Source organism: Bos taurus, chromosome 1 (assembly GCF_002263795.3).
Source record: "Bos taurus isolate L1 Dominette 01449 registration number 42190680 breed Hereford chromosome 1, ARS-UCD2.0, whole genome shotgun sequence".
Lineage (NCBI taxonomy): Eukaryota > Metazoa > Chordata > Mammalia > Artiodactyla > Bovidae > Bos > Bos taurus.
Window position 1 is genome coordinate 38,202,460 of NC_037328.1, and position 23,765 is coordinate 38,226,224.

Sequence of the window (23,765 nt, forward strand, 5' to 3'; positions counted from 1 at the left end):
TGAAGTCAAAGCTGTTGACGGACTGTTTTTGGAATAAAGCTTTAAGGCCTTCCGCTCAATTCACACTTAACAATTCACACTTAACTCTTCTGCTTTCATTACGAAAAAATGAAAACAAAGTATCTCCTCTGATCAACAGTGTCAGCAGCAAAACCCATTAACAGTTCCTGGGATATAAAAACAGAATCTGGGTAATAAAATAAAGTCTAACCTTTTTCTTTTCCTTTGTGCTTAAGTTTCACTTGTTCCCGTTTCACTTGTTCACAAGGGACTGCTTAGAGGGGGCACATACAGCAGCCTCATGCATGGCCCTTCAGATCAGAGTTCCTCCTGTGAGCTGGCTGTGCCAGCACCTCAGGTAAGGGGCCTGTGTGCAGAAACACCAGGCAGGACCCTCAGTTCAAGATGGCAGAGGTGGTGGGCCCTGTGCAGAGACGCTTCGCTCCACACTGTGTTCTGGAGCATGAGCAGCAAAGCTGTCTGCTCTGCCAGAACTCCACCCCCTCCCACCGCATCCCACCCTCCTCCCACTTTACCTAGGAGATACCTGTAAAGCCGCCTGGCCCACAGCCTGTCAGAAGAGCTTGTACTCTAGGGCTGGAACTCCCACCTCTCATTCTCTGATCCAAGGATAACTTTCCTTTGCTTCTGAAGAACCAAACTCGGTCTCCTATTGGTTCGAGTTACACCAGGCAGAAGGTCCCTTATTTGAAGACTGACTTGGGAGGACTGGTAACAATGGAATTTAGTCACAGGTACTTTTGTTTGGATTCTAACAAAGGTTTAACTTCCTTGACTCCTCCCCACGCCCCGCCCCCCCCCCCACACACAAACAAAACAGATATTTAAACCATAGTTCATGATGATAAAATTAAACTTTACTTTTACAAACATAAAAAAAGAAGAAATGTCATTTGTCACAAAAATTTCAAATTAAAAATTTTTATAGGTTTCATTAATTTCTAGACAGCAACAGAGGTAAGAACATTTTTAATATGATTCATATCACAAGAGAATCTTGTTTTCTTGAAAAAGGACCTTTTTAAAATTTCAGGAAAGTTAAAGTACCACAAAATAATCAAGATATGCACATTGTAGGTAAAATTCTTCAGCTATTATTGAAACATAAGTATAATTACACACAGGAAAAAGGTATTATCAGCAGAGAAAAAATGCCTTAAGTATGCTTTGTCTTCTGCCAAACTGATGGACACGAGTGAGCTCTAATATCATTATGTTTAGAAATGGCTTCATCCAAATCCACCTGTACACCATTAATGTTCACTTCCATACAGCCTTGATAAAAGGCATTCACTGGTGTGGCACTGAATGGAACATCTGTTAAAACAGAATATTAAAATATTAGCCCAAGACTTTTAGCATCTTACTTGCTTATAGTTAGAGGAATTATTCAGACTGCTCATTTTCAATTAAATTCTAATCCTAAAGGAAGAGTCAATAATGTAATTCTGTTCAATAAGTTCATATTAGGTGACTTCTGTGTTATAAGGTGTTGTGTTTGGTACTGAATTCAGCAGAGCTTGTGTTCCTCTGATTTTGTAAAAGTTCCAGCCAAACCTCAAATAAATAAACACGCTTTAGAAAGAGTAGAAAATAACATATTCTTACTTGTGGTGTTCTATTTTATTTTCTCCTTAAATCCGAGCAATAGGTTAAGCATTATTAAGACTTTTTTCCAACTCAAAATTATAGCTATTTGGAAATCTTTTTTAAAAGCCATGATAAATATGTCAATTTTATAATTGCTGGAATATAAGTAGATTTCTGTATTTTCCAAAGAAATAGTGTCTTGCTGAGCATACAGTAGCAGGTCATAATAGGGAATTCACTGTTGTGTAATGTTTGGTGTTCTGAAAAATAACAGTTTTAATAATACTTCAGTGAACAGGGCCTCAAGGCTTTCCTATACTTTTACTCTCCTTATCAAACTCAATATTTAGGCAACATCCTTGGATTCCTGAGAACTATGGTTCATCTTCAAAACAGCCATCTCTCTACTTGCTTCCTCTTTTCTTGGCATCTCATCTCCACAAACTTTAATTCCTAAAGGATATTATTCAGCTCTTATTCTTCCTCCTCAGTACCTTATTCAAATATATACTATATGCTTATATATATATACTTCAAATTTCCCACTTCTAACTTGCCAATGTAGTGAATAAATCCATATTTTTCAATGGGCTCATCATTTGTTAAGAAATGGTTTCAAGTCTGGCTGACTATCATAGACTACATCATTGTCATAAATATGCCTGGAATCATCTATTTCACCTGATTTTTAATTCATCATATGTGATTTAACATGTCTCTTTTGCATATCAATTAAGAAATTATCCATTCCCTAGTTCACACTCTTTGCAACCCCATGAACTGCAGCATGCCAGGCCTCCCTGTCCATCACCAACTCCCAGAGTTCACCCAAACCCATGTCCATTGAGTAGGTGATGCCATCAAACCATCTCATCCTCTGTCGTCCCCTTCTCCTCCTGCCCTCAATCTTTCCCAGCATCAGGGTCTTTTCCAATGGGTCAGCTCTTCGCGTGAGGTGGCCAAAGTATTGAAGTTTCAGCTTCAACATCAGTCCTTCCAATGAACACCCAGGACTGATTGATCTCCTTTAGGATGGACTGGTTGGATCTCCTTGCAGTCCAAGGGACTCTCAAGAGTCTTCTCCAACACCACAGTTCAAAAGCATCAATTCTTCAGCACTCAGCTTTCTTTATAGTCTAACTCTCACATTCATACACGACTACTGGAAAAACCATAGCTTTGACTAGATGGACCTTTGTTAACAAAGTAATGTCTCTGCTTTTTAATATGCTGTCTGCTGCTGCTGCTGCTGCTAAGTCACTTCAGTTGTGTCCGACTCTGTGCGACCCCATAGACGGCAGCCCACCAGGCTTTCCGGTCCCTGGGATTCTCCAGGCAAGAACACTGGAGTGGGTTGCCATTTCCTTCTCCAATGCATGAAAGTGAAAAGTGAAAGTGAAGTTGCTCAGTTGTGTCCGACTCTTCGCGACCCCATAGACTGCAGCCTACCAGGCTCCTCCGTCCATGGGATTTTCTAGGCAAAAGTACTGGAGTGGGGTGCCATTGCCTTCTCCAAATATGCTGTCTAGGTTGGTCATAACTTTCCTTCCAAGGAGTAAGCATCTTTTAATTTCATGGCTGCAGTCACCATCTGCAGTGATTTTGGAGCCCAAAAAAATAAAGCCTGACACCGTTTCCCCATCTATTTGCCATGAAGTGATGGGATCAGATGCCATGATCTTAGTTTTCTGAATGTTGAGCTTTTAGCCAACTTTTTCACTCTCCTCTTGCACTTTGATCAAGAGGCTGTTTAGCTCTTCTTCACTTTTAGCCATAAGGGTGGTGTCATCTGCATATCTGAGGTTATTGATATTTCTCCTGGCAATCTTGATTCCAGCTTGTGCTTCTTCCAGCCCAGCGTTTCTCATGATGTACTCTGCATATAAGTTAAATAAGCAGGGTGACAATATACAGCCTTGACATACTCCTTTTCCTATTTGGGACCAATCTGTTGTTCCATGTCCAGTTCTAACTGTTGCTTCCTGACCTGGATACAGGTTTCTCAAGAGGCAGGTCAGGTGGTCTGGTATTCCCATCTTTTTCAGAATTTTCCACAGTTTATTGTGATCCACACAGTCAAAGGCTTTGGCATAGGCAATAAAGCAGAAATAGATGTTTTTCTGGAGCTCTCTTACTTTTTCGTTCACACTCTTAATGTCTCAATTTCAACTTCTCAATTTTTCCTCATGCTTTCTAAACACATCTTGCTTAAAATTAGTCCTCAGTGCTGTTGACAAAGTCCTGGAACCACAGAAATTCTGACATTTTTAGTTTTTCTGAACTCTTTCATTGTTTGTTTGATTTCCTAAAATTACATTCAACTAATTTGTGAATAAGGTAGTAGGTGGATTTCAATGTATTTAGAATTTATTCATTTGAACCATAATTATACTTCCTAATAATTAACCACATTAATGTAAGTATGCATGTATGCCTATCAATGGATATATCTATCTAACGGATCTATTTATAACTTTTATAACCTATTTACTATATCTTATATATATATATATCTTGACCATGCCACTTGGCTTGGCAATTTCAGTTCCCCTGCCAGGGATTAACCTGGGCCACTGCAACGAAAGGGCTTTCCTGGTGGATCAGTGGTAAAGAATGTGCCTGCCAATGCAGGAGATGTGGGTTCGATCCCTGGTAAGGCTAACTAAGATCCCCCGGGGAACGAAACGGTAAGTCACTCCAGTAGTCTTGTCTGGAGAATTCCATGGACAGAGGAGCCTGGTGGGTTACAGTCCATGGGGTTTCAAAGAGTCAGACAAGACTGAAGCCCCTTAGCATGCACGCACGTGCAACAATGAAAGCACCAAATCCTAACCGCTGGACCACCAGGGGATTCTGCTCCCGTCTATTTACTTATATTCCCCAAAACCTAGAGAAAATTTCCATATATGGGAAATGAATACACTGAGCAGTTCAAGTATTTTAAAGATTAGTAGAAGTTCAGACACCAAACTACTCAAAAATGTTTCTAAAAAACTTTCTGCCTCAATGTTTTTGTCATTTAAAGTACAATGTTGATGCCAATGTCATATTTTCCCATATTAACCACTTTTCCTCCAGTTTTCCCTATCTTGGTAAATGGAATCTTCACCTATGCAACTGCTCATGCCAAATACCTAAGAGATTCTTTCAATCATTAATTTCTATTAGCTTTGCTTCTCACATATATCTCCAATCTATTCACTGTATACTATCTACACTAACATCACCCTAGTCCAGCAGCTTCCTCAGCTTCCTCAAATGTAAAATGCAGACAACAAAAGTACTTTCCTCATAGGACTACTTTAAATATTAAATGATACACTTGAAACACTCTGAACAGTGCCCAGACTGTTTGTTATTCACCATTTGAATCAATATAGTTGTCACCACTGTTATTGTTAACTGCTTCTTCATCTGAACTGCTTCATTAGCCCCCAACTCATCTCATCCACTTGTATCTCCCCCCTGTCCATCTGCATCCATCATGCATGGGAATTTTTTTAAACTGCATCGTTGATATACCACTTCCTTGTCTAAAATTTTTTAATGATTCTTACGACTCCAATAAGACGCAGAACTCTGAACCAGGTCTGTAATAATCCCACCCACCACCCATTTCACAGCCTCCTCTTGCATGACCATCTCCCTTGCTCAGTGTGCTCTCATGGTCCTGATCTATACATTCCTCAAGCATGTCAACCCCTTTCCATTCTGCCATGGACAGTTTGCATAGTAGCTCCAATCTCCACCCTCATTACCTGGTAAACTTCATTTAATCCTTCAAATATCAGAGTTGTATCTTATTCTCTTCCTCAGAGAGCTTGTTCCTGGCCCCCACAACCAGATCAAGGCCTCATTTTTCAGGCTCTAAAAGCAACCCCAACTTTTCCTTCATAGAAGTTATGAAAATTTTAATTTTTTAAATATTTTCATAATCAGTTGTTTAATATCTGCCTCTGTCACTAGATGGTAAAGGTCTTAACAGCAGAGACTGTATCCATTTGTTTTTTGATGTGTCTCTATTGCCTGAGACATAGGGTCTTAATAAATATTGGGTGAGTGATGGTTGAACTGAAGAATAAATATTAAACTCAGTGACAACTGTGAGTATAAAATAAAAATGGCAAATCATTTCTGGCTAGGATAGTCAAATGCATCAAAACTTGGTTAGTTTCAGTTTACCATTAAAAAAATTAAATAAAAATGACCAATGAAGTGTTCATGCAAGCCCCCAGGAAAAGAATAATGGTTACTGGAATTTTCTCTTCCCTTCTGATGCCCCTTTACTACAATTACATATGCTCTATATATACAGATGCTGTTTTACTAAAATTGCATATTTAAAATACTATCAATTTCATTGAAAATACACTTTTTAGAACTAAAGACAAAGTGAGAAGGTACCTGGAAGGCCACCCAGGTAAGTGACCACTGTTCCTTTCATTGCTTCATCCAAGATGGCAAATTGTCTTTGAAAGTCTTCAGAGTGGAAGCTATCCTTTCTAAGTTGAGTCGATAGTTCCAAATTGTTTCTGTTGACTCTGATTTCCAGAAAGGTTTGCTGATCGGAACACAGACTTATGGCCTCTATCCGACCTATTACCATACTTTCAACAGATACCAGGATATCCTGAAGAACAAAGACTCGTTATAAACAAATACTAACAGTAATGCCAAATAAAAGAGACTTTGGTTTTTAAAATTCAAAAACCTGAATTTCAATGAGGTGGGGAAAATATGGTAGAGCCTTCAAGTTTAAATGAAAAAACTTCTATTATCATAATCATTATTTTTGAATATGCATTAGTTTTACAAACTCCAGGTTTAGCTAAGATGTGAATGAATATACAGCAGGTTCTGAAAATTCAAGAAACCAATGGGAACTTAAGTAGTATCTTAAGCAAAAATTTCTTTTTATGAGCCTTCCCAATTTTAAAACTTACATATGGAAAAGGAAGAAGTTGAATCATTCTTTGTTGGGAAAAAGACTTAGAAAACTTAAACTGCTTTAGTAAGCACATCCAGCAAGACTGAAAGGTTTATTTGTGCCACACAAGAAATCCTGCAGACTTGGGACAAACTGAGTGAAGTCTCTGAGAAAGAAAAACCAGGACTGTAAGTTACAGAGTATTTATCAGAGGCTGTCAAATATATATCAGATCAGATCAGATCAGTCACTCAGTCGTGTCCGACTCTTTGCGACCCCCATGAATCACAGCACGCCAGGCCTCCCTGTCCATCACCAACTCCCAGAGTTCACTCAGACTCACGTCCATTGAGTCAGTGATGCCATCCAGCCATCTCATCCTCTGTTGTCCCCTTCTCCTCCTGCCCCCAATCCCTCCCAGCATCACAGTCTTTTCCAATGAGTCAACTCTTCGCATGAGGTGGCCAAAGTACTGGAGTTTCAGCTTTAGCATCAGTCCTTCCAAAGAAATCCCGGGGCTGATCTCCTTCAGAATGGACTGGTTGGATCTCCTTGCAGTCCAAGGGACTCTCAAGAGTCTTCTCCAACACCACAGTTCAAAAGCATCAATTCTTCGGCACTCAGCCTTCTTCACAGTCCAACTCTCACATCCATACATGACTACAGGAAAAACCATAGCCTTGACGAGACGAACCTTTGTTGGCAAAGCAATGTCTCTGCTTTTGAATATGCTATCTAGGTTGGTCATAAGTTTCCTTCCAAGGAGTAAGCGTCTTTTAATTTCATGGCTGCAGTCACCATCTATAGTGATTTTGGAGCCCAGAAAAATAAAGTCTTACACTGTTTCCACTGTTTCCCCATCTATTTCCCACAAAGTGGTGGGACTGGATGCCATGATCTTCGTTTTCTGAATGTTGAGCTTTAAGCCAACTTTTTCACTCTCGACTTTCACTTTCATCAAGAGGCTTTTGAGTTCCTCTTCACTTTCTGCCAATAAAGGTGGTGTCATCTGCATATCTGAGGTTATTGATATTTCTCCTGGCAATCTTGATTCCAGTTTGTGTTTCTTCCAGTCCAGCGTTTCTCATGATGTACTCTGCATATAAGTTAAATAAACAGGGTGACAATATACAGCCTTGACGAACTCCTTTTCCTATTTAGAACCAGTCTGTTGTTCCATGTCCAGTTCTAACTGTTGCTTCCTGACATGCATACAAATTTCTCAAGAGGTAGATCAGGTGGTCTGGTATTCCCATCTCTTTCAGAATTTTCCACAGTTTCTTGTGATCCACACAGTCAAAGGCTTTGGCATAGTCAATAAAGCAGAAATAGATGTTTTTCTGGAACTCTCTTGCTTTTTCGATGATCCAGCAGATGTTGGCAATTTGATCTCTGGTTCCTCTGCCTTTTCTAAAACCAGCTTGAACATCAGGAAGCTCACGGTTCACATATTGCTGAAGCCTGGCTTGGAGAATTTTGAGCATTATATACATACATATATATGTGTGTTTGTTTATTTATTTTCTGAATGTTTCAAACTGCTGATACACTATATTACTCACCTTGCCAAGAGTCATCTATGCAGATAGCTTACTAGCATATAGAGGAAATATAAAAAGGGAGAGAAAATAAAATCAAAACTAAGGAGGTGGGTGTTATGATGCTTTCCAGATAGCAGAAAGACAGTCTGAAGTATTTACAGAAACACAGAAAACATAGACAAGATAAAATAAATATCAAGGACACGGCACGTGTTAATCTCCTCTACTATCTGAATGTAGTGTTGAAGGCAGGATTTCCGTTTTGCTTTAAAAAAAAAAAACAAATTAGCTGAAACCCACATGTAGCAAGCTCCTGTAGTCAACTGGAGACAAAACTTAACAGGATTTTTTCAGGTTGCTTACAGTTAACCATCAGAAACTCTCCATAACCATCCCTTAAGTTGCAAACAGCATCTCTTTTTATCACTACAGGCATTATTCAATTATATGTCTCTTTCTAAAAGCCCCAGAGAACATCAAGTCAACCATGGCACACACGAAAGCTACTTGCTGTAATTTGCTGGAATCCACTGTGGATGACACAAGCACAGAATTATGAGCCTCTAACAGAAGGCTGAATAATACAGACCTTCTGATAACTCTCATGTTTTCTTTTATCTGAGAGTGTTTCCTGCTCTTCCTTCTAATTTCAAGGCAGAGTTGCCAGTGGGAAGCCAAGTAGACTGGTTTTAGTTTTCCCTAGTCTTTCCTAATTTACTTATGAGAGAAAAGAGAGTACCAGAAAGCACAAAAAATTATAATTAGACACTGAATATTTCAGAGTGGATTGCAATCAGACTGACTTCTATTCTGTTAGTACAGATAAAGTCCCATGATACTTCAAAGATTCTGAATAAGGGTGGATCTCTATGTACTCAGAGAAGGCTCCAAGCAGCCTTTGTGGGAGTCTGCCTAATCTAAACTATAGATACAATACATAGGTTTTTCCATTCTCCCCTATCCCCTTAACCGCTCGGTTCAAACCGTGGAAATAAGCCAGCAAAAAACTAACAATAATGAATATTTATTTAATCTTTAATGACATGCCAAATAATTTATGTAAGTTATTTCATTTTCAAAACATCACTTTGAGGTAAACACAGTTATTCTATCCATGTTACTGATTTTTTAAAAATTAAAAAATAAGGATCATAAAGGTTCAGAGTAAAGTTACCTGAAGCTTTTCAGTGGCGGAATCCACCAAGGACAAGGCAAAGGGCACTGTGTTATCGGAAACCAAGGCCAACATAACACCGGTGCCCGCTGATGGGCGAATATTCAAGGACACATTGATTTGCCAAGCCTCAGGATTGGATTCATTCTCTGTTTAAACAATGAAACAGAAGCAGGATCAATGTACTCCTAAGTGCACCAGAGGAATTAATCTTATTAATATTCAAAGCCATCTTTGAGTGATATTAAAGAATTTAGTTCTTTCCCAATGATCTATATAACCTAGGCAAAACAGAGCAAAAGAAAACAGTTTTTAATGCAGGCAAGAAACACACAGATGGAACCTCATCCTTTAGTTCTTCCTTAACTGAATTGTGGTGTTTAGAATTATTATGTATTTTCCAGTTGCTCTTTAACAGCTCTCCCTTCTGTCTTACACACTCTCCAATGCTCAAATCTCATAGTGGTTGTATAATAAAATACGAGAAAGTTCAACAAATTTATTGTAGTATTTCTGAGGGAAAATCTGAGTGCAGCTGCCAACCCCAGCCCAGTATTCTCTTCCTTATAGGAGTCAGGTTAGGGCAGTGGGAAAGAAAAATCTGATCTCTATACATAGGGCTGTGGGATGGTTTGATAATAGAGAAATATTCTGAAGTCAACAGTTAACTTTGAAATTCTCCTAGGAACTCTTCTGTAATTCTCTTATCATAATGCTTAACATTCTTTTTCTTAATTACTAGGTCAACAGTCTACACAACTAGAGGGCAAGCTCTGCAAGTCTCTGTCATTACTGCTTTCCTCAGTAGTCACTTAACAAATATTTCTGAACTAATATGATTTCAAAACAGTTTTGATTTCTAATAATTTGAAATAATTTGTAAACTAATAATCTGAAAATATTAGCTTAAGATCTGAATGAAGTCTTCCCCATTTAATACAAATAAATGTATAGCAATTGTCCAAATACCACTTTGAGGCTTTAAAAGGGTGAATGTGAATGGAGAAAATAATTCTCCTTTGGCAAGATATTCTTCCATTTAGCCACATCTAATAGTAAGATGCTTCCTTAAAACTGCAGCAATACTTTTAAGGCTGCAAATAAAGTTAAAATATGACTCTTTCTTAAATGAGAGATATTCAAATTAACCCTAAATTCATACTAAATACTGTTAGTAGCTCAAATAATGAACTCATAAAACAGAAAATGACACAGAAGCCAACAAAATAATTAAGATATACAAATACCTAGTAAAAATATGGTGAGATATTCAATTTCATTAGAAACTGGGATAATTAAAACTACAAGATTTACTTTTTCAACTCTCTAATTAGAAACAAAACTTGAGCATAAACTTTCTTCTGTTGGTAAAAGTATAAATTGATAAAGAGAGGTCCTCTGGCAAACCAGCCATTACCCTAAGCACAATGTATATTAAAGGAATTTGAAGGGTAGTCATGAAAACAAGAAAACCTAAGCAGTTTAACTCTTGACTAGATTGATTCAAGCCCTCTCATTAAGAGTCTAGCAAATGGACAGATATGCTTATCTCCAAATGTTAATATGATTTATCTCAGTCTCTACTGTTTTATCTGACACCCACATTTAAGCCAAACATTATTAAATACAGAAGAAAAATAACCCATAGTCAAGAGAAAAAGCAATTAATACGACCAGTTTTAGATATGACGCAGATTTAGTTTCAATTCAAAACAGCAAGGAATTTTTGCTATTTGTTAATGAATAAATTTAAACATTAGTGAGAAGAGAAAGATACAATAGGAGATCACTTACTATAATTTATGCTAAACTGAGCAACTCCAGTACCAGGATAGTAGGAACCCTTCTCCACATTGACAAGACAATGCTTATTTTGTTTTTCTTGAATGATTTCCTTTACTCCTGAAGTTCCTTGATTCATCAAATTCCAGCCTCGAATACATCCATCTAGACGAGGGTTAATCTAACAATATAAAATATAGACCAATGAATGCATTTTAAACTTAGAAAAGGGGGGCTTTATTGATTATATTACTATATCTATTGATATTACTATATTTATTGATTATATTACTGGATACAGGTTTTCATTTAAGGGCAAAATTCTTTGATGACATTTTAAAATATTTAGAATTTTATCTAAATTTTTTTCAAGGTCTCCTGCAGATAACAATCTTTTCCAGTAAAAGTGCATTTATAACATCAGAGACCTTCACTGGGATCCTAATGATTTTTAACACCTTTAAGCCCCACCTGCCTCTCCTGTATCATCCAGCACTAACTTTTCTGCTTTCTAGTTCCATGTACGCTTTTACCTGTGGCCCTGGGTTCTCAGCTGCTTTTGTTTTTCATTAACTGTATTTACAACATAGGTTTGTTTTGCTGTCAAACACGAAGCCTCTTCAGGAACAAAAGTGTTTTGCATTCTTTAGTCTCACCAAAGCATCCTGCCACACTCAGACATGTAGCCATTTCATAAATAGTTGATTCTTTTTGAATAATTTATTTTACTTTCAAAATGTCTTGATTTTATCAATTTCAAAGGACAGATATATTCACTCTAACATGAGTTAACTAACTCAGATTGTATATCATATCACAAATCTTTTAAAAGCTAAGGCAACTGAAATATATATAAAATAGTAAATATTTAAATTAAATCAGTAAGTGTAAAATTGGCAGATCCATGACTTCAAATGAAAAATTTTAAACTCCTCAAGGTCAGTGATCAGTCTCCTTCATGAAACCTTTTCTACAGAGGTTGCTGCTGCTGCTGCTAAGTCGCTTCAGTCATATCCGACTCTGTGCGACCCCTGAGACAGCAGCCCACCAGGCCTCCCCGTCCCTGGGATTTTCCAGGCAAGAACACTGGAGTGGGTTGCCATTTCCTTCTCCAACACATATAGAAAAATCATCTATTATATCTAGCTTCAATTTATGACAGGCGGCAGTTTTATTTCCCATCAAAGATTTTCTTTTAAAAATTTCACCTTACATGCTATACTTGTCTCCCAAATTTTAGTCCTAAAACAGACCTAAGAAAGTCTTACTTTGACTGGCTTCTAGAAAATAATGTACTTTTGGACTCAAATATATACATTTATATGTCTAATGGCTGAGTATGGACTATTATGATGGTAATATTTAACTGATGCTTGAAGAATTTTTAAAAATCTACTTCTCCATGAGTAATACTGGGAATTTAAACAGGCTCAAAAAGACTACATTCATTTTCTTATTTCCTTACTATAATTTCAAAGGTTGATAATGTTATTTTTCCATGTTCAATTCAAGTTTTCACAGTTGGTGTGTTCAACAAAATAACTTCATTTGACTCTCAGAAAAATACATTTTCAAATCTATTGCAGATGAAAGATTTCATCCATGATGAATGATACAAGCTTGGATCATTACCGGTCTAATGAGTGCATTTTCCATTTTCCGAGGTACTCCTGCAAAGTATACTTTGGTTTCTAGAAACCCATTGGTGGGCTTAAAAAGGCTTCCAGGCTTATTTATATTCATTACAGCTTCTTTAGCTATTTTTACACTAATACTCTGTTCTAATTCTTCCACAGAGACCTACAATTAAAAAGACAAAAATTATCAAACAACCAAACATTACTGCATTTCATATGAAACACTAAGATTGAAAAATCCTGTTATTATTCCAGTACATAAATTTCCAAAGTAATCATTTTAATGCACTTGTTAATTTGTTCCAATACATTTCACATGTCAAATTAGTATAAAGGTGATAAAAATGCATTTTAGTGTGATAATTCTTGATCAAAACTAAATCAACAGCATATTTTAAAGTTTAAAAATCAGTATTTTTCTATCACATTTAAACATTCATTTATAATATATATCTTTCAATCCCAGTGTGCCATAAAATTAACAGTTTAGAAAAAAGAGAGTCACTCTACAGAATCTTGGGAAACTTTTAAGTGCCCTTATTTTGCATTTGTCTGATAGTATAAATATGAAATCAATAATGTAAATAAATTTTAATATAAATTAAGAGAAGCTAGTACATTCAGCATTATGTTTATTAAACACAAATTATATTTTGTTTCAAAATTCAAATGTAGTTGAGGTCATAAGAAAGCATAATACACTAAATTAAATTGGGTTTTCCAATTTTGAAAGTAGTTTGGGTTTCTAAAAAAACTGGAAGTAGTGGTAAACAATAAAATTTTTTTTCTTATAAAGGCAATTTGACGAACCATTGCTGCAATTTCCTCATGTAAAACTGTAGGACTCAAAATGCAAACTCTGCATTTACTTATCAATCGGGGTGACCAGACAATAGGCATATCAAAGCACTACTACAGGAAAGGAAAAATTATCCTCTAAAGTAAAATAACACCCCAGCATAAGCCTTCATTTGTAGCTTTTATGTTATTCTATGTATAGGAGCAAGTTTTGACAAATATTATACTTGAATTTAAGTATTTACATATTGAAACATATTTTTTAAGAAATTATATTCTTTTTAATATAATATTTAGAGCAGTATATTGGATGTGATAGAGTTTAAAACCACAGATTGACAATAACTCATCTTGGTGTCTTTATGGCCCCCTTTATGCTGAATTTCCAAAAGCTTTCAGTCTATCTTAAATTAGAGGCTGGATCTTAAAAATATACCCCGAATCTGACCACTTCTCAGCACTCCTACTATCAACACTGCAGTCAAAGCTGTCATCTTTTCACTGTGTTATTGCAATAGTCTCCTAATCCCGTATCCTGTTTTATCCTTGTGAAAGTGAACGTGTTAGTCACCCAGTCACGTCTGACTCTTTGCAACCCCACAGACTGTAGCCTGCCAGCCTCCTCTGTCTATGGAATTCTCCAGGCAAGAATACTTGACTGGGTAGTCATTCGCTTCTCCAGGGGATCTTCCCGACCCAGGTATTGAAGCCGGGTCTCCCACACTGCAGGCAGGTTCTTTACCATCTGAGCCACCAGGGATGCCCACAGTTGTGGCCCACGGGCATAGCTGTTCCGAGGCACGTGGGATCTTCCCAGACCAGGGACTGGACCTCAGGTATCAATAACCTCAAATATGCAGTTGACAGCACCCTTATGGCAGAAAGCAAAGAAGAACTAAAGAGCCTCTTAATGAAAATTAAAGAGGAGAGTGGAAAAGTGGGCTTAAAACTTAACATTCAGAAAACTAAGATCATGGCATCCGGTCCCATCACTTCAGATGGGGAAACAATGGAAACAGTGCCAGACTTTACTTTTTGGGGCTCCAAAATCACTGCAGACGGTGACTGCAGCCATGAAATTAAAAGACACTTGCTCTTTGGAAGAAAAGCTATGATCAACCCCAACAGCATATTATAAAGCAGAGACCTTACTTTGCCAACAAAGGTCCCTCTAGTCAAAGCTATGGTTTTTCCTGTAGTTAAGTATGGATGTGAGAGTTGGACTATAAAGAAAGTGGAGTGTTGAAGAATTGATGCTTTTGAATTGTGGTGTTGGAGAAGACTCTTGAGAGTCCCATGGACAGCAAGGAGATCCAACCAGTGCATCCTAAAGGAAATCAGTCCTAAATATTCATTGAAAGGACTGATGATGAAGCTGAAGCTGAAGCTCCAATACTTTGGCCACCTGATGCGAAGAACTGACTCCTTGGAAAAGACCCTGATGCTGGGAAAGATTGAGGGCAGGAGGAGAAGGGGGTTGGATGGCATCACCAGCTCAATGCACATGAGTTTGAGCAAACTCCAGGAGTTACTGATGGACAGGGAAGCATGGTGCGCTGCAGTCCAAGGGGTCGCAAAGAGTTGGACATGATGAGTGACTGAACTGAACTGAGGGATTGAACCCATGTCTTCTGCGTTGGCAGGCAGATTGTTTACCACTGAGCCACTATCTTTACTCTCTACAGTTTCCACAAAGTCATTAGGTCCTAACCAGGATCATCTCTTAACATGCAAATTAGATCATATCACTTCTCAAAATCATCTAAGGTGTTTCTACTTAACATAAAATTCAAGGTCTTATTCCAGACCACATTTCTGACCTCAGTTTTTACTACTCTCTCCCTCTTTCACTCCACTGCGTCTACACTCACTTTCATGTTGCTGCTCAAATAAAAACAAACACATCCTCTAGCCTAAGAGTGTGTTTGCTGTTCATGTGACATAGGATTATCTTCTTTCCAAAATGTCTGCTGTCATGTGCCCTCAAGTCTCTGATTTAATGTAATCCCATCAGAGATGGCTTTTCTGATTCCATATGCACACTCACCATCATCATTCTCTACTGCCTGGCCTTGCTTTTCTTTTTCCTCATAGCATTAATCACTATCTGACATAGCTATTTGTTGACACATGTGTGGTTTTCATCTCATCACCAAAATGCAAGCTCCATAAGAGCAAGGACTTTTGTTTTATTCACTATTGCATCCCCATCACCTAGAAGAAGGAATAGCACAGAAAGTGCTCATAAAATATTTTGTTGGATAAATGAAATTATACAAATTATACATTTTCCACCAATATTAGGATTATACCCAGCTACGAAATATAATAATCACTTATAAGTTATCAATAATCACTTATAAGAATAAATATTCCTACAGGTTATAGCCATTCTAACGACAATCATTACACATTCAATTTTATTTACCTGAATTATAAAACAATTCTAAGTTATACATTTTAATTTCTTATTTTTAACATTTTATTTAAAATTTTTAAATAATTTAAAATTAGTGAAACAACTGCTATAAAGTGAACAGTCTAGTTTATAGGTTAGTTTAACTTAATCACTTTGTCATTAATTAAAATTAAAATACTTATTTAAAATATTTATTTATTTTAAATAATTCCTGTGCTGCATAAATTTGTTTGAAACAGTATAATTCATTAACAATTCATCAGGATTATAAGTTAGTAGGACTACCATGCTACCATACTATCTTTTAAATATAAAAGGTATGGAGTGAAAAAAGAAATCCTATTTATCAGTGGGGTGGAAAATGCAAAAATTGTTCAAATATTGAATTACAATTGAAAGAAAAAAACAACAGCACCAAATTTATTACCAAAGTTTGTCTCTGACTTGCTAATGTTCTTAAATTTTATTTTTTCTATAAACTTGTATTCAGTTTATAGAGGGAGATTTTAATTTAAATGCTTAGCTAAAACATGGGCATATCATTAAATAATAGTTTCTTTTTAATAAGAATAATAAATATAGGAGATGAATGAAACTGAACATCTGCCTTCCATTCAACCCGTATTCTGTCTTTAACAGGATATAGCTCATGAACAATTCTTCAATAAACACTACTTGCAACTCATGATCACTTCACAGATAAATATCTACCTTCTTTATATACATTATATCCTACATAGAAATGTATTTAAATTCACCTTCAAACAGCTGATCTTTTCAATTTGTATAAACTCATTGGAAAAAGAATTCTGTTTACTCTCTTTTACTGCAAAAGTGATTTTAGTGGTTTTAGACAGGTGATTTAGGGACATCTGGCATTAAAGTGTATACTGGAGGAATAGCGGTATGCATGAAATATTACAGATACAGATGTAGTAGGAAAGGTGATAAAAAAGCTATAGTAATAAGCAACATAAGTCAAAGAATTTTAACAACTTCTCTGACAGTTGCATTTGATCCTGTGAAGCCACAGTTCTTTCAAAGTTAGGAGCCCCAAATCCATGGCTGCCAATCAACAGATAGCCCCCTTTTCGGTGAACCACATCTGCACCCAACTATTCCTTATTACACTTTCCTGTAACATATTTCACATTACACCATATTGGTTCACGATGCCACATCCACTATTAAACTGTGAGAGTCTAACCTCAAAGAACATGGACAATCTCTTACTATGGTTTCAGCCCCTTGGACTCAGGAATATAGCATTTTAAACATGCGTACTAAATCTTTACTGAATATATGATTTCAAGAGTGGATAGATATAATGAAATAATTTAGTGATGACTTTACATGGCTGCTTAACATGGACCTTTCTTGTCAGTTCCCATAGACTTAGAAAGTGTCTCTTTGGGGCACCACATTCTAAGGTGAAGCTGATCTTCTTGGATCTTCTCTACTGAAAGTAGCATTGATTTAATTAACATTCTCCCCTCTGTAGACTAACAGTAATCCCTTCTCCAAGATAAGTTCCATTTGCATACAGTAGATTAAAGTTCTATTCTTGATTATTCAAATAAAGACTCACTTTTAGGGATTATCTAAAAATGCTAGTTTCTAAGCATTCTAATTGGTTTCAGCTAATGCATCCTATTTGTACTAATCCATTAATCTATATGATAATATTTAAAATTAAATTAAAATTTTAATTTTGTTACTACATGTATTTCTCTTTTACATTAAAAATATTGATGTCTATCCAGTGTAGTTGTCCCAGATCAACCCTTGACCTTATAGGTGCAATATCACAGTTCACCAGTGACAGCCACTAAAAAAGGTAAAAAGTTAAAGACAAAATAGTTCTTTCTAACAAAGCTAATAACTGAAAACAACTTCAGTTATGGGAAATCCATACTGTTGAGAGAGAAAAACTTCTCAGACCATTTCAGGTATTTACAGTGTGTAGAATACACTTCACACAACATCAGATAAACCCAAACTTATTTTGGTTTGGTATCACTATTAAAGTAATGATTAATGATTTTATACAAACTGCATCAGAATGGAATGATTCTTTATGAGTTCTGCAAAACGTACCATATGCCATAAACCATCATTAATAACTTTGCCTCCAGTTGTCATTTTGGTTGTCTTTTCATTCTTGAACTGAATTTCAATCTTTCCCTCACGAAGCGCAATCAGGAACCAAGCTGAGTGATCAGAAGATTCTGCATACAGGATAACACCTTCTGAATCATATGTCCGGAAATCAAATTCAGCTGAAAATCTGAACAATGGACAAAGAGAGAGCCTGAATAGTGAGAAATATTGAAGATCATGTTTTTCTTTTACTCTTGAACTGGCAAATAGCAGTATGTTGAAAGAGACAACTCTTTCACTAGAAAAAATAAAAAAGGGCAGGATTAAGCTCTTCTTGTGTTATCTCTGGCTCCATGTGTACTTAAAATCAAGCTGTTTTACTTTCTTGCTTATTCGTGGAAACTTTTTTCCAAATGAGCATATGCTTTGATAAATTTTTCATCCTTTGGCATTTGTTTTGAAAGCTCTTTTAAATGCTGGAATACACATGTACAAATATTAGGCATATTGTCTCAGAGCCTTTTATATACTATATAATCTAACATGAAGATTCTTTTTCTTTCTTCCGTATCCATATATGATTAATAAAAGATGTTTAATCCATGATTGGTTCATCCATCAAAGAGCAAATTTTCCCTATGATTTCATATATGTCAGGAAGGAATCACTCACAGAAATGTACAAGATAGTATCTGAATGATTTCTAACATAATTAAGTCTTCATGTGTGGTAAAGGAAGGTAAAATCAAAAACTTTTAAATGTATCTGTTAGTTTAATTTCAAAAGCTCTCCAAAACTCTAATTGCACAAATCACTATACTGGAGTACACAGAAGGAAAGTTTAAAAGATATAGCCATGTATTTGAGGCAATCTGAGAAACGCTGGACTGGAAGAAACACAAGATGGAATCAAGATTGCTGGGAGAAATATCAATAACCTCAGATATGCAGATGACATCACCCTTATGGCAGAAAGTGAAGAGGAACTCAAAAGCCTCTTGATTAAAGTGAAAGTGGAGAGTGAAAAAGTTGGCTTAAAGCTCAACATTCAGAAAACGAAGATCATGGCATCCGGTCCCACCACTTCATGACAAATAGATGGGGAAACAGTGGAAACAGTGTCATACTTTATTTTTTTGGGCTCCAAAATCACTGCAGATGGTGACTGCAGCCATGAAATTAAAAGACGCTTACTCCTTGGAAGGAAAGTTATGACGAACCTAGATAGCATATTCAAAAGCAGAGACATTACTTTGCCAACAAAGGTCCGTCTAGTCAAGGCTATTGTTTTTCCTGTGGTCATGTATGGATGTGAGAGCTGGACTGTGAAGAAGGCTGAGCGCCGAAGAATTGATGCTTTTGAACTGTGGTGTTGGAGAAGACTCTTGAGAGTCCCTTGGACTGCAAGGAGATCCAACCAGTCCATTCTGAAGGAGATCAGCCCTGGGATTTCTTTGGAAGGAATGATGCTAAAGCTGAAACTCCAGTACTTTGGCCGCCTCATGCAAAGAGTTGACTCATTGGAAAAGACTCTGATGCTGGGAGGGATTGGGGGCAGGAGGAGAAGGGGACGACAGAGGATGAGATGGCTGGATGGCATCACTGACTCAATGGACGTGAGTCTGTGTGAACTCCGGGAGCTGGTGATGGACAGGGAGGCCTGGCGTGCTGCGATTCATGGGGTCGCAAAGAATAGGACACGACTGAGCGACTGAACTGAACTGAACTGAGCTCTGACAATGCCTGCTCCTATTAAGACATTGAACATATATGTAGCTATTACAGGGAAGGATAAAAATCTTAAGAATGCTGGACTGAAAAATAACATATATCAATTCATGGCCTTACAATACTTTAATGAAAATCAGCATTAAAGTTTCCAAGGGACCAGTAAAGCAAAGTGACTGAAAAAAGGTAAACAGGAAACAGGAAAAATAGTTGTATAACTACTAGTCATCTGAGTTAAGTTAAAATAAAGGTAATTTAAATTAAAAAATTAAGATTTCAGATAATTATTAAATATGGCAAGAAAGAATCCCAGACTCTTTCCTTTTCTGTATACAATAGTAATAGTAACAGAGGCATCATTTGTAATGGGCACAAGCCTACCTCAAATAGAACAAAGAAAAAGTGATAGAACGAACTTTCTAGCCTTGAGAATTCCAAGGAAATATTATAAAGAGGTAAACGTGGAGTAAAGCTTGTTGGGTAGATCACAATATACTAGGAATTTAAGGAACTCCGATTATATTTAAAAAGAACTATTTTGCTCTGAGTAAGGCCTTCTATTCTCTTTCATATTCATCACATTTTGCTGATGTGAAGCATATATTATCTTGCCAAAACCTGAATCTGTGTATGGTCAGGATCTTCTAGAAGTTGATCCTATCATGGAGATAATTTCCTTCTCTTTGTAAAAACATGCTAAACCAGTAATTCAAAGAGTTGTGTTCTGCATATTTTCTGTCTGGAGTACATCAGCATACTGATTCAGTACATTGGGGAACAATTCATTCTCTTTCAGAAGTATTGCAGAGTGAAAAAAGAGAACTTGTTAACTTTGGGGCAGCATAAGTTTTTGATCCTGGGAAACAGAGTTGAAGAAATTTGCGAAAAAAGAAACAAAAAGCATTAGCTGTTCTTTGTGTCTTTTACACAGGTGGCAGCTTATAAAAATTCATCAAGCTGTATATGTAAGATATATGTATATTACATGTATATATTTCTCTGTGTGTATATGTGTGTGTATATACAAATACATATAATACCTCAATAAAAAGTTTAAACTAAATAATAAATACTGAAAGAAAACAATTGTTTGACCAATTTTATCTGATGTTACAGCCCAAGCTTTTGTGAACGGTGAGAAATGAATACCTCTGAAAGTGTCTGAGATAATTAATTCTTCTCTCTCATAATTATTCTCATAGCAAGGAAAGGCTGTCTCCAATCTATATCACTAGAAGATATTCTTTGTTCTGAGATGTTGAAGAGGAAAACCACATTTTTGGGAAAATCAGAGTGCTGAAAGGGCACAATTATATCAGTGAATAAATTTCAGTGTTCCTTAATAATAAAATTTCTATGAATTGAGTTGAATTATTTAATGAGTATTCACTCATATATCTAACGGATTAAATTCTAAATATACATGCTTATCTAATTAAAATATTTTAAAATTTGGATTGTATAATCAGTCTCAAATGTTTACTTTCCATTATTCCAACAAAATTCCAATTTTCTTCCCCTAGTTCCAACAATGTAAGGCTCTGAGAAAACTTGATAAAGTAGCATCATGACTCAAAAACAGAAACAATTACTCCCTCTCCAAAGTCAACCCAACTACAGGAAGAGGAGATAAAGTACTAAGTCAACTAAAATCATGTGACACATTTCTTTAATATACTACTTCAGCAATCTTATCATAGTTTCCTTAATAATTATGAATATAACTATATTCTAAAAGCAGTTTCTTGAATTATTCCCATTACTTAGAAAGCATAAAAAAGAATGAAAATTTCACAAATACATTAAATCCTCTTTTCTAGCTTTTTAAAAATATGTATTCATTAGAATAGGAAGAACTCTGGCTTAACGTAAAATGATCACTAGGGAAGATCAGCCTAGAACAACCCCAAATGATTCAAGCGTGAAAAATATATGTGAAGGAAAAAAAGAAATTTAGGGTACCCAATATCATCTGATTGATAATGCACCTAAATTATATGATTGTTAATAAAATTTCATGGATTTAAAACCTTTCAGTGACTCCTTTCTGTCCTGACCTGCTTATTTCTGTAATTATCACTGACATTGGTACCTCACCTGGTAGTTTCTGGCAAACGAAATTTTAAATACAAAACAACCCCTACAAACTGCTCTGCCAAGTAAAGCAATTCATAATTTTTGTCAAGGTCCAAAGGAAGGCACACTGGAACAGCCTGGAGAAAAGGCAAAAAAATAAGAAAAAGCATTGGTTACTGCTTGGTGTATGTGTCAGGATATCATGCTTTCTCTGGTTCCTAATGTTCTTGTCCGGAGAAGGCAATGGCACCCCACTCCAGTACTCTTGCCTGGAAAATCCCATGGAAGGGGGAACCTGGTAGGCTGCAGTCCATGGGGTCGCTAGGAGTTGGACACGACTGAGCGACTTCACTTTCACTTTTCACTTTCATGAATTGGAGAAGGAAATGGCAATCCACTCGTGTTCTTGCCTGGAGAATCCCAGGGACAGGGGAGCCTGGTGGGCTGCCATCTATGCGGTCGGTTGCACAGAGTCAGACACGACTGAAGCGACTTAGCAGCAGCAGCAGCAGTGTTCTTGTCAAACATATCCTCTCTGATACAATAAAATACATGCAGAATACCCACGGTAATAACAAAGCAGTATCTTTTACTTCCTTGTATAGTCCATCAGTGTAATCTCCAATAATGCATGCTAAGTCACTTCAGTCATGTCTGACTCTTTCTGACCCTATGGACTGTAGCCCGCCAGGCTTCTCTGTCCATGGGATTCTCCAGGCAAGAATACTGGAGTGGGTTGCCATGCCCTCCTCCAGGAGATTTTCCTGACCCAGGGATCAAACCTGTGTCTCCTGTGGGCTCCTGCATGGCAGGTGGATTCCCTACCACTGAGCCAGTTTTATTTATTTGTACCTAGCTTATTTGTTTTTCTTTGGAGTACCATTGCTTTACAATGTTGTGTTAGTTTCTCCTGTAAAATAGAGTGAATAAGCTATGATGTTGTTAGTCGCTCAGTTGTGTTTGACTCTTTGTGACCCCATGGACTGTAGCTCACCAGCCTCCTCTGCCCATGGGATTCTCCAGGCAAGAATCCTGGAGTGGGTTGCCATGCCCTTCTCCAGGGGATCTTCCCCACCCAGGGAGTGAACTCAAGTCTCCTGCATTGCAGGCAGATTCTTTACAGCAGAATAAGCTATATCTATACATAAATCTCCTCCCTCTTGAGCCTCCCTCCCACTCACCCTCCATTTGTTTTAAAGTCTTATTAAGCCAATTTTTTTCTGAGCAAAAGTGTGCTCTCTAGATATCAAAGGAAATGCTGAAAAACCTGAACAGGATAAATATAAAGTAAGAGATCATCATAATCTCCAAGGAATTTACCAAAAAAAAAAAAAAATTTAGAGTCAGATGATTTACTATCAGGGCTTCCCAGGTGGCTCTGGTAGTAAAGAACCCATCTGTCAGTGCAGGAGACATAAAGGACGAAGGTTCGATCCTTGGGTCAGGAAGATCCCCTGGAGAAGGGCGTGGCAACCCACTCCAGCATTCTTGCCTGGAGAATCCCATGGATAGAGGTGCCTGGCAGGCTACAGCCCACAGGGTCACAAAGAGCCAGGCATTACTGAAGTGACTTAGCACACATGAATCAACTATTATCAGGGTTTTTTTTTTTTTCTTTTAAGAGTAAAAACAAACATTTAAATGGAAAGTTTTTTAAGGAGAAGTTCTTGGGCATATATCTAGGGATATTCTGGGGAGAACTGTGGAAACAGCACTGTATTAAATCTAGGTCCTAAAATAATATCTCATTTCCTCTTAGAATAAATCTATTCCAAGGAAGATGGCAATGTGTAACTACAAAAAATACTGAAATAATAGGATATCAAATTACAAAATAGACATGCACATAATATAATTCAATGAAGTACTGCCAAAGTTACTACATATACCAACTAGCTTTCCTTACCTTCCTTTACCAAATAGGTAGCATAATATGAAATGTTGACATTTTTAAAACATATACAGCTTCTCT

At 36.8% G+C, this 23,765-nt stretch overlaps 1 protein-coding gene across 1 annotated transcript in view; it reads right to left on the bottom strand.

The window, feature by feature from the left end:
• Positions 1 to 858: 858 nt before the first annotated feature.
• Positions 859 to 23,765, bottom strand: part of PROS1 (protein S) — a 63,846-nt gene continuing 40,939 nt past the window's right edge. Inside the window, exons 9-15 of the mRNA NM_174438.1 lie at positions 21,815 to 21,930; positions 17,987 to 18,176; positions 12,668 to 12,835; positions 11,048 to 11,216; positions 9,254 to 9,402; positions 6,016 to 6,241; positions 859 to 1,338 (exon numbers count right to left, since the gene is read on the bottom strand). Of these exons, the coding sequence (NP_776863.1) occupies positions 1,178 to 1,338; positions 6,016 to 6,241; positions 9,254 to 9,402; positions 11,048 to 11,216; positions 12,668 to 12,835; positions 17,987 to 18,176; positions 21,815 to 21,930 (1,179 nt within the window). The 3' untranslated portion in view covers positions 859 to 1,177. The remainder of the gene's footprint in view (positions 1,339 to 6,015; positions 6,242 to 9,253; positions 9,403 to 11,047; positions 11,217 to 12,667; positions 12,836 to 17,986; positions 18,177 to 21,814; positions 21,931 to 23,765) is intronic.